The 12445-nt window shown below is 42.2% G+C and overlaps 1 protein-coding gene across 3 annotated transcripts in view; it reads left to right on the top strand.

The window, feature by feature from the left end:
* The first annotated feature begins 7322 nt into the window (after positions 1–7322).
* The window catches only part of LOC125041529, an 8073-nt gene continuing 2950 nt past the window's right edge, over positions 7323–12445 (top strand). Inside the window, exons 1-2 of one of the 3 annotated variants that reach the window (XM_047636551.1) lie at positions 7363–8554; positions 10402–10503. In XM_047636551.1, coding sequence (XP_047492507.1) covers positions 10402–10503 — 102 coding nt within the window. In that variant the 5' untranslated portion in view covers positions 7363–8554. Of the gene's footprint in view, positions 8555–10401; positions 10504–11159; positions 11418–12445 lie in introns of those variants that run through there. The other 2 variants (XR_007116289.1, XM_047636550.1) reach the window with 2 other exon arrangements.

Here is a 12445-nt window from a genome sequence, read left to right as displayed (position 1 = left end):
TCATCCTCTCTCTCTCTCTCTCTCTCTCTCATAACACACACACACACCGTTTCTCTTCTTCCCCATTCTTTACTTCTCCCTTTGTTGGTCTGTTGCTCCCTTTCCCTCTAGTGTTTCATACTTTTATCTATCTTCCGCTTTCCTTTTTCTTTTCGGTCTATCCTTATGTCTCCAATTTCTTTCGGGTTTCTCCCTCTTTTTTTCTCGCTTCTCTCGTTCCTCACTCATTCCCTTTTTCTCCCATTTCTCCTCCTCTTCTATAATGACCCCTCCCTCAGCCCCTCTATACAGAGAGAAGGGGGCCATTCCATTTATGTCTCTTATCATTATCTCTATTTCTTCATTTGTTTGTTGATCTTTCTCTCTTTTCTCCAGTATCTATCTCTCATTCTCCGTTTATGTATGTATGTATGTATGTATGCATGTATATGTAAAATATATATACATATATATGCATATATATATATATATATATATATATATATATATATATATGACACATTCATGCATATATAATTATATATATGCATATATCTATTTATGTTTTTATATATATAATATAATATGTGTGTGTGTGCGTGTGCATTTATTTATTTATTTACATTCCAATAAATTGCCCAAAATTTCTCACAGCGAAGAAGTTCCCAGCGCTCTTGCGATCTCCGCGAATCTGTCGGGGTCGCGGGAGACCGTAATAAATGGACGTCTTAAGGCCTATCATAATAGCACTTTTTCATTCATTGTTTGCATTTTCCTATGAACTTCCAGTTTGTTAACGAATTGACCCGATCGCATTTCCAAGGCAGCAAACGTCTAAAGTGGCCTTGTAAACAAACATGGCGCCATCCGAGAAAGGTCCCTGGAATCTCATGGGCATTCTCATGCACATCATGTTATCTTAAAGAAATATATTTATATTGTATATAGAATTATTCGAGAAAATTAACTTATTAATTAACTTGTTTATACTAACTTATTCTATCTTATCAACAAACAGCATTCTGGTTGTATAGAACCTCCGAACAAGATTAAGACGGAAATTGTCAGACGAAAACGGTCGCAAACGTCTACGTCATGAAGCATTCTTTTTGCAGGCGATAACCCCCCCAATCCTTTGCCTTTCCTTTGTTGTCGTGGGGGTGCTTAGGAGACGGAGACTGAGACCCAATGATGGGGAACTCCTCAACCTTGGGACTCAGCCATCGACTCAACTAATTTTGCATGGTCTTTTTTCCCACTTATACTTTTTGTTTCAGTTTCTTCACCAATCCCTTCTACTATCCACTTCCTAAGGTGGCTTTGTGTCAGTCCTGAACGGCCTGAGGGAGCCATGGGCACGGTAAGACGTAACTCCACTCTTAGGGGCAATGAGGCTTGCCCCTTCATCAAATAGCCCCAATCCCGGCTCTCCTTTGACCACGGCTCCGAACACTGCAACAACTCCCCCCTCATCAATGCCTACTTGTACAGTATCAACCATAATCAACAACCAACCCCCAGGAGACATTTCTACTCTCCCAACATGCTCAACTTCAACACCTTTACTCCCACAACCTTCTTCATCAACCATCCCATCTCCCCTTATTACTACCTTACAACCTTATTGCCCACCTCCCCGTAACACTACCCCCCTCAACACTACTCCCTCCTCCACACGTCCCCGCACTTTTACTACCCCCACCTCTACAAGAATCCTAAATACTCTATTTAGCCCAGCCAAATGGGACCGATTTTTCGTGATCCCTCCCACAGCTCCCTACTCTAAAAACACCCTCCTCTTCCAGCGATGCCTCCAAAAACAAGTAGGCAAAGTCCCTTTCCTTAGCCGACCCGACTACTCCCGTCTCGAAACAGTAACAACTGAAAACCAAGCTATAGCATTAACAATACTAACTGATCTATGTGGTAATCCCATCCCTACAGAACCTCATCCAACCCTCAATACTTGCACCGGAACTGTCTCTATCTTCCCAACAGATTTCCCAATCAATGACAAAGAATGGTCAGATTGTGGAGAAGACTTACTCGCCTGTCTCACAGACTATGATGCAACATATGTACAATGCTACTCCATTCCTCCCAGAGGAAATCGTAAGAAATCCATTAACATTGTCAAAATTACTTTCCGTAGACATGACCTTCCCTTTAATGTTTACATAGGTGGGAAATCCCTACCTGTCCGACCATACCAACCTCCTCTTCGTCAGTGCCAAAATTGTTGGCGTTTGGGACACCCAGCCAAACACTGTCAATCCACAGCCAGATGCCCGCTATGTGCCCAACCTGGCCATACTCGATCAATCTGCTCGTCACAATCCCGCACATGTGCAAACTGTGGCGGCCCCCATAATATATTTTATAGAGGCTGCCCCACCTACAAATTTGAGTCTGAGGTAGCAACTCTCAGATTCAGACTTGGACTCACTCTACGTGAAGCTAGACAGGAAGCACGTCGACGAGGTTTTTCTCTTACCCCCTACTCCAGTAATGTCGCTCACTCTGCCAATCCCCCTACCTCCCAAGCTCCTACACCCTCTCCTAAACCTAACCCCCCTCCATCTAACTTCCCCTCTTCTACCTCCTACCTTCCCCAGTCAAATTCTTTCTCCATCCTAAACCCAGACACTCTAATCTCTACCCAGTCAATTATTTTGCTATCCTAAATCCAGACACTCCAATCTCTACTAAAGCCCCAACACCTTCCCCTCTCCCACCCCACACTACCCGCAGCAGACAGAATAAACGTTCCACCCCCTCTTCCCCTACCTCACAATCACCTCCACCTTCAGACACCAGACTTCTCTGCCCCCCTCACAAGAAAACCTTTATCTCACAAAACTCCCCAACCAACCCCATAACAGAAACTCTTGAAGATATCCAGAACTACATAATAGAATCCCAAACTGATACTCATCCACCTTCAAAGTCTACAATTCCCGCTCCCTCCACTCTCAAAGTGACTGCCGATATCCATCCTACTCCTACTCATATTCTCCCTACACCCAATCCTCCTACCCCATCCCAACAAAACCCATCCCCCCCGACTCCAGCCCCACTTTTATGAACTCTCCCACCATCCCCTCTATCCCTTCCACTCCCTCCTGGATACACACGTGAATCCCTCATGTCACAAGTACCCTCTTCCCCAGACCCTTTACCTCCCGACACCCCTCCTGATACAACATCACCTCCCCAACCTCATTCTTTATCCCACCCTCTAGCACCTTCCCCTTCAAATTCTCCAACAAGTACTACAATTGTTATCACTAAATCAACGAAAGTATAACTATCCTTCATTGGAACATTCACGGTTTCCGCTCTCACAGACCCGACCTCCGTCATATCCTCTCCTCTTATATGCCTTCAAGAAACTTTTCCATACTTATCAACCAGAAAACACCTTATGTCATACCTCCCTTTCAAACCACTGTCCCTTGTACAGTTATTCGTATCTTTCTTCGCCGCTGGATCACAGTGATTTCAGTCTACTTCTCCCCTTCCCACACCGTTGACTTCGTCGCTTTTGAAAACCTAATTTCCCAACTTCAATCACCTTTCCTTATAGTAGGTAATTTTAACTGCCGCCACACTCTTTGAGGTGATTCTATCACCAACACCCGTGGCCGAGCTTTAGAGCGCTTCCTCTCCACAGCTGACATTATTCTAAATTCAGATCGCCCCACACACTTTGATACACACACGCAGTCTTTTTCATGCACTGACCTCTCTCTGTGCTCTCCTTCTCTTCATTTAGATTTCCACTGGTCAGTTCTAGACCACTTTCCCTATAGTGACCACTTTCCAGTTCTTTCTCCTACTTCATATGTACCATTTCCTAACTCCCCACGCTGGTGCTTTGATAGAGCTGACTGGCGTACTTACACTTCACCCTCTGCTATTCATACCCCTCCAGCCTCCCTCTCATCCGTATCAGAAATGATACAATTTTTCATAACAGTCCTAAGAGCTGCCCATACAGCTATCCCTCGAACCTCAAGACCCTATACCTCCCAATGTGTTCCTTGGTGGAATTCTGATTGCACTAAAGCACTCTGTTTAAAACGTGCAGCCTGGAACAGTTATCGCTACAAACGAGGTACCCCAAATCAACTATCAGCTCTTATCTCTTTTTTAAAGAGCATCTGCCTGTCTTCGTCATACAATCCGAAATAGTAAAATAAATAGCTGGCGAAATTATGTTTCCTCAATTACATCCTCTACATCTATCTTAAATGTTTGGCGCCGGATCCATAAACTACCAGGCAAACATCCCCCCTATCCAGCCCCCGGCCTCCATATTCGAGATACCCTCATCTCTGATCCTCCCCAAGTCGCTAATGAACTGGGTGATTATTTCAGCCAGGTCAGTAGTGGTTCTCACCTTTCTCCACACTTCTCTTCTATTAAAACCATCAGGGAACGTACCCCCATTATCTTCACCCTATCCTCTGCTGAGTCCTATAATGTTCCCTTTTCTTCCTCTGAACTCAGTGCTGACCTAAAATCGTGCCGCAGCACTCATGAAGGCCCTAACGGTATTCACTACCGTATGCTCCGACAACTCCCATCTTCCTCCTTATCCTTCCTTTTAACAACTTACAACCACATATGGACATCAGGAAATTTTGGCGAGAAGCTCTTATCCTCCCTTTCCTGAAACCCAATAAATCGGGTACCCTCCCTCAAGACTATGGCCCCATCGCACTAACTAGCTGCTTATGCAAACTACTAGAGCGAATGGTTAACTTCCGCTTAATGTGGTATCTTGAATCCCACAATCTTATCCCTCCTTCCCAGTTTGGTTTTCGCCGTGCCCGAAGCACAGCTGACCCCCTTGCTCATTTTGAGACATATATTACATCCGCATTTGCCCGCCATGAATCCGTACTACCTTTTTTTTTTTTTTTTTTGACCTAGAAAAAGCATATGATACGACATGGAGGTACCATATTCTCCAACAATTGTCCTCTCTAGGCATACGGGGAAACATGGGTGTCTTCATAAAGTCTTTCCTCTCCCAACGCACTTTCCGAGTCAAAATTGCCTCTGCCACATCATCTTTCTTTCTTCAAATGGAAGGCGTCCCACAAGGCAGTGTGCTTAGTACCACCTTATTCCTTCTTGCTGTAAATTACATTGCCTCAGTTCTACCACCAGGAGCCGGGTCATCACTATATGTTGATGATTTAACCATCTATGCCTCTGGCACATCCATACCAAATCTCTATCAATTTCTTCAATCTGCAATATCATCAGTTTCCTCCTGAGCCACAAACCATGGCTTCCGCTTATCTACCTCCAAATCTTTCTCCATCCTTTTATCTCGCACACGTATAGGTCTCCTACCTCAACTCTTCTTATATGACACTCCACTTCAACACCATTCCTCTGATAAATTCCTTGCCGTCATTTTTGACTCCAAACTATCCTGGCGAGACCATATTCTTTACATCAAAGAAAAAGCTCGCCGACGTCTCCGAATCTTACAAACCCTATCTCATATATCCTGGGGCTCAGATCGAAAAACTCTCCTTCATCTTCATGTCACCTTGATCCTCTCCACTCTCGATTATGGATGCTATATCTACTCCTCTCCTTGCTCATCTTGATACAATCCATCACTGTGTTCTTCGCTTAGCCCTAGGTGCCTTCCACTCCTCTCCAGTTGAGAGCCTGTACACTGAATCAGGCATACCATCTCTCTCTCGACGCCGTACCCTTCTCTCTCTCCGATGCTATGCTCGATTCCACCAACTTCCCCTCACTAAACTAACTATCCCCCGATCCCTACTTCCTACCTTTGCTTTTTCTCCACGTTTACCTACTCCTTTCTCCACTCGCATGGATAATCTCCTCTCCCATTCCCCTTTTCCCCATCTCCGACTCCTCCCGTTCTCTGTCCATTCAGTCCCTCCATGGCTTATACCTTGCCCCCATATTTGCTCCTCTGTCTACCCTGACCCACCAAAATCAAATATTCCTCCTACTGTCCTTCTCACCCATTTCCTTGACCATGCCTCCACTCATTCCTCCAGTATTCCCTTCTACACTGACGGCTCCAAAACCACCTCCGGTGCTGGTTTTGCAGTAATCTTCCCAACTCGTACTTTCAAATACCCCCTGAATCCAATGTCCTTACTACAGAACTGTATGCACTCCTTTATGCCTTAAAACACATATACTCACTCCCCTCTTCCTCTTATACAGTTATTACTGACTCCCGGAACACATTAACTCTCATAAAGTCAAAACACACGACCAACCCCCTTGTTCGTAAGATCCAGAACTGGTTGTTCTACCTGTCCACACGTCATAAAACAATCAAATTTTGCAGGATACCCAGCCATGTTGGAATCCCCGGCAATAAACACGCTGATACTCTAGCACGCTACGCTGCTATGTCCACATCAAACCAACCACGTTTCTCATATATCCCAGCCACGGATTATTACCCACACTTTAAGACCTTCTTGTATAATCGATGGCAATCTTTTTGGTCAAGTCTCCACACTAATAAATTACATACTGTAAAACTATCAATCTCCTCCTGGTCAGCTCCATTTCATCGGAACAGACGTTGGGAGACGGCTCTCGCCCGCTTACGCATTGGCCACACCCGTTTAACACACTCCTATCTGATGTCACAATCCGATCCATCCCTATGTTCCTTATGTAGTGTTCATCTTTCATTCCCACACATTCTATTGTCATGCCCACATTTTGAAGCAGCCCGTACCTCCGTACATCCCAACTTATCAGACATCCTTACAGAATCTCACACTTTCTGCTTTGACAACCTGTTTTCCTTCCTCAAACGCATATATATCCTTCACTTAATCTAACTCCTTTACATTACCTCATCCGACCCTAACCCATTCACTCACCAATTCCTTAACCCAGCTTTAACAACTAATCACTAATCCAACCACCCTTCACTAACATTAACTATAGTGCTACATGACCTTAGATGTCTAGCATATTTATTTTGCTTTTAACCATTAACCATTGACCATTGCAGGCGATTTTTGCGGAGAGCCTCTGATTCAGCCGGAAACGCAAAAAATGACGGAAAGAGTGCTTGTGTGATATGGCCTGATATATATATTGTGTGATATATATATATATATGGGGGGGGGTGTATATACACATACATATACATGTGTGTATGTATGTATATTTATATATATTTACATATATGTATGTGTTTGTGTGTATATATACATATATTTATATATTTATTTTTTGTATATTTGTGCTTGTGTGTGTATGTGTATTTCCTGACGATGGCATACGCAGCCTCATGGCCGCTCGTGGCAGTCACGAGTCATCCGAGGAACCGACCGCACGCCGCTGATGCGGAGATTGTCTTACGACAATTGATGCTAAACATGTAAAGATCGGCAAATACGTTTAAATATATCAAGAATTGGTTTACGTCCATATATCGAGGGAACAGGGCGTTTGGAGTCATTGCGAGTGACGCTTGGGCCTGGAACGGAGTACAGGTTTCCATCTCTTGCTGCGTCTCTTCTCATGGCTTTAGTCACTCGTTCCTGTGTTTCTGTTCTGAACATTAATGGTGTTTCATGATTCAGTTGCTTCTTCCCTAGTATTACTTGCGTTATTCCTGTCCTTCGGACAAAAGTGTTTATACACAATCATACAGGTATGGAAATAATTTAATGGAAGCATCACAAAAATTAGATGTGAAATGTCAGAACAAAAAAAAAACTAAGAATAATTTTACAGTTGATTACAAATGAAAAGTAAAAATACTTGAACTGCACAATGCACTGAATTGAAATTACAATAATAATTTTGCACAGTTGTCAAGACCTTTGACGAATGGAAAATAAACTGAAGTACTGTATAATTTTACACTAATCAAAATACGCTTGAATTATTTGAATGATTCAAGCGGGCAAAGGGCATATGTTCGTAGAGGAAGTAAAAATTAAAACTGGTCCAAATAGCAGCTATACTTTTATTTTCACCTCTGGGTGCCGAAAAGTGTAGGCGAGAATAGTAAATATATTTTTAACTAGTGTTTCTGGTGTTTTCCTATAACCATTTGGCTCCAGTTTGGTAGACTGATATTTCCTTCTGGCTGGGCCATCGTATCCCGGGGTTTGAAGTACTAGGGCCATATGAAGGAAAACAGCCATAGAGTCCTCCTCCTTTTTTTTTTTTCTTTCTTTCTTTTTTTCGGTGGAAATAATAAGAGTAACACTGTAAACGTGAGGAATTGTTTTAGGCGGGAATTTCAAAAACGTAATGTTTTTCCACGACCAATTATCGGCGGGCCCGCCATGCAAGGAAACTACGCCGCGACATAATGCGGCAAGGCGGCCAGCTCCTTTCCGCCCCGATTTTGGCCACAGTATGCTGATACCAGTATGTCTGTACTAACCCAGCTGAGTCGACTGCGAGGGGTGACCGGGCGCGAACCCAGGATCTTGACATTGCAAAGTCAGCCACCTCATATAGCAAATGCATAATATACAAACGACAGAACTGTTTTGTGTCAATGAACAAATGACTAATAAGTGATTCGGTGAGAGTTGCTGTGGTAATGTTGTGGTAACGATATTTTATCATTAGTATCTATGTGTGTATACATATACATTTATATAATATGGTAATAAGTATGATAAAGGAAGATACTGTGAAATTTAAAAGTTCTACTTTTCGCTTCCTGTTTTTTGTGGAAGTAAAAACTAATTCAGGGGTAACAAAAACAATTATTTTTTCTCCCTTCCACTTTATATGTGCAAGCGTTGCTTCTTTTAGTGATCTTTCAGTAATATAACAATGTACCAAACACAGTTTGTAGCAACTATATTTCAGCATTTTACTATACATTCTTGGCACTTTCCTTGGCTTGCTGTTAACCCATAATTTTAATATAATCAACTACGAGTCGAAGTGTCACAAAATTGGCCAGCAACTTTCAATTCTTCTGGACTGGCTTTGCAGGTGCTTTCGGGGTAGTACCTTTGCACAGGTGTGAAATGGAACATAGCTTGGAAGTGCCTTTACAACTCTCATTTTGAATTGGAACGTGCAATAATGCTTGGAATTCCAATTTTAAACTAGATTTATTAACCTAGTTGCATCACCTTTGTGTAGACTTACTACCCAAGTGGGTTTATGAAAGTATATAGGAGTTTGTTAGTTTATTCTGAATGCCATATTTTATGTTGATGTACATGCATGCAGGTTTAATGATGTAAACACTATACATTTCCAATAGCTACAAACCGAAAATCTGCTGTAAAAAATCTGCATGTTAATTGTGTTTTGAGGCAGTATGCATTGATTGCAAATTTTGTACGAAGTTAATCTAATGTGTGTCTGTGTGTGCATATTTATATCTCTCTCTCTATATATATATATAGATATCGATATAGGTAGATATAGATATCACACACACACACACACACACACACACACACACACATATATATATATATATATATATATATATATATATATATATATATATATATATATATATATGTATATGTATATGTATATGTACATATATAAATATATATACATACATATACGCACAAACACACACACACACACACATTTTTATATATATATATATAGAGAGAGAGAGAGAGAGAGAGAGAGAGAGAGAGAGAGAGAGAGAGAGAGAGAGAGAGAGAGAGAGAGAGAGAGAGAGAGAGAGAGAGAGAGAGAGATTAAACTAAGTATATCGATTCACGTAGACCTTGATTGCAAGAATAACAAGCTAAAGTGAATGAAAAAGTCTTCAAATTAAGTCCTCATAACCAAGCACCGGATGCATCACAGTCACTGGCAGATGAGTCATACAGACACGGCTGTTTTACTGAAGAATGGTCAGAATCTTCACAAATTGTCGTTATCCAAATATGAACAAGCGACTGCATCTGTCCTTGATTATCACAATGCCTTTACATGTGACATGTGCCATCCCTGGAATCTGACTGGCCAGCCAGGTGCCACGCCATTGTCTTCTGGCAAGTCCGGGACAGGATAATAATGTTTCGTAATTAAAGATCTTTTTAGCGGAGACGATATGATATATCAATGATGCTCCGACGTGTGTGTGCGTGCATAGAGTAAACAGATTATTTTTTTTAATCAGCATGCAAGAAATCAAAGAAAAAAACAACAATTTTAAAGATAAAATTAGAATATGAACCGTTTCTTGAATCAAAAGCACTTACGTTAGTACACACGCCCGCAATAATTTTGTTAATCGTTATCATACGTTTTTCTGTATTATAACAACAACATAAAAAGTTAATGTTTTCCAGCGATCATGACCTGTGATAACAGAAATCCCCATACCACATGAACTGGTTCACTGAGTATATAAAATCTATGATCTCATAATTTGCACCACAGATGAACGCGACGAAAGCCTGGTTGAGTGTGGCGCTGCCCCGCAGGGCGTCACACCTAAAACCTGAGGCAGCTGGTGCAGTTATTATGGCCGTTGCAACCCTGGTGAGTCACATGATGTTGCAACGGCGCCATGCTTTGGCGTGACTACCAGTTGCATGCGTTGCAATGTTCAGGAGCGGGAGCAATATCTTGTTTCATGCACCCATCACTAACAAATTGGGAATTATCACTCATCGCCCACCTCTTTCCACAGAGCAGCAGTCTCAAGATGGAAAGCTATTTGTTTTCACTGTTTGCTGATGCCGCCAAAGCAACGGCCGGGATGACGTTCGCAATCCTAGCGGTCGTCGAATTTGATACTGTATTAGCAATGGCAATATTCGTATTGAAGGGTCAAGTTTATTAGCTTATCGAAAATGTGCGTTTGTATATATAAAAAAAAAAATCCGTTTTTCCTTTCTGCTGTATTTCTTTAAAAACTAGATTCCCTTCTTTTGCGCAACTTTGAAAACTATTCTCATTATTTATGGCAATGAAGGAACAATCGTTCCTTTTAGGCGAAAGAGTAACCAATGCACTTATCCCACCAAGGAGATATTTGCATAAAAGCGACATCAGGAATCAATTAATAAATTAGCATAACTTTCTCAAAATCATCCCAGTTGTTCGCTACCGTCTGCGGGTTTTCTTACGTGAATTTGCCTTACTGTTTTGCCGTCTGGTGGCAATCAGTAAATGGAAAACAAAAATACTTCAGAATGAAGTATGAAACAAGATATTCGTATTCATGATAACAATGTATGAAATACTTTCTTAGCAATCGAGGCCATTCGATATTATGGTTTACTTGCCGACAACGCCTTTAGCCTCACCACTATCAAGATTCTCACATGTATATTATTAAATCCGTCCTTTGCCTCTCCTGCTTCCACCTGTTGTGCTCATCGCGTTCACCTGTGCTGTACGGCGGAGGAGGAGGTCGCCCGAGGCACAGCTCAAGGAGCGAAAGTCGTGAAGTAAGGTTAATTTCCACCTCGAGGTGAAGGATCTTTCGAAACGCTTCCTGCCATTGGTGGGCGGAGGTGGCTGTCGAAACGGCTTTTGAGCGCGATGGCTCCCGACTCGCGTCCTGTCGACCTGATTCGTGGTCGCGGATTCAATAATTTCCCTTTTACCTCAAAAAACTGATTCCCAGAAACCCACGCAATTCTATCGTCAAGCGTAAATGTCCTATACACATGCTCTAGTCTTCCTTTATTTCTACCTTTCTTTGTTCGTAACAGTGCCACGGGTGAGGTATGTGGCACCTCACGGATGGCGTACTAAAGTCTTTTCCTGAGATTCAGCTTACCTATTGGGCCACATTCCTTGAGGCTTACTCACCTGTTGAGTCGCAGAAGACGTCTTACGTTTGCGTCTCTGAATGTGTGTGTGCGTGTGCGTGTGCGTGTGTGTGTGTGTGTGTGTGTGTGTGTGTGTGTGTGTGTGTGTGTGTGTGTGTGTGTGTGTGTGTGTGTGTGTGTAGGTAGGTGTGTGTGTGCGCGGTGTGTGTATCTATGTACACACACACACACACACACACACACACACACACATATATATATATATATATATATATATATATATATATATATATATATATATATATATACGAGAGAGAAAGAGGGAGCGGTGTCCGTTTAAGTAATGCAACTATAGAATGACTGATGTACAAAACTATATATACCCTTTGTGTGTACGTGTACGTTTTATGTAATGCGGGCCTATCCACCTAGACAACAGTATTAATCATATATCTAATTATTGAGCACACTGGCTCGTCGCCTGGCAAATGCCTAAAGCTTCATGGCGTTCCCTTGCCTGCCTCTTTCCCTTTTAAGGCGTGCACATGCAACCTAAACAATACCATCACTATTTCTCGAGTACGACCATGGCCTCACGCCTGAGTTGCTTACACGCGGCATAAAATTTGGCACTTTGCAGTGAAGATGTCCTTTAGCGTCGCCTCAGGAGGGGGTGCCGTTTGCAAATAATGCAGCTAATG

This window comes from Penaeus chinensis, chromosome 30 (assembly GCF_019202785.1).
Source record: "Penaeus chinensis breed Huanghai No. 1 chromosome 30, ASM1920278v2, whole genome shotgun sequence".
NCBI classification, from domain to species: Eukaryota; Metazoa; Arthropoda; class Malacostraca; order Decapoda; family Penaeidae; genus Penaeus; species Penaeus chinensis.
This window is presented reverse-complemented; position numbering and strand designations above follow the sequence as displayed.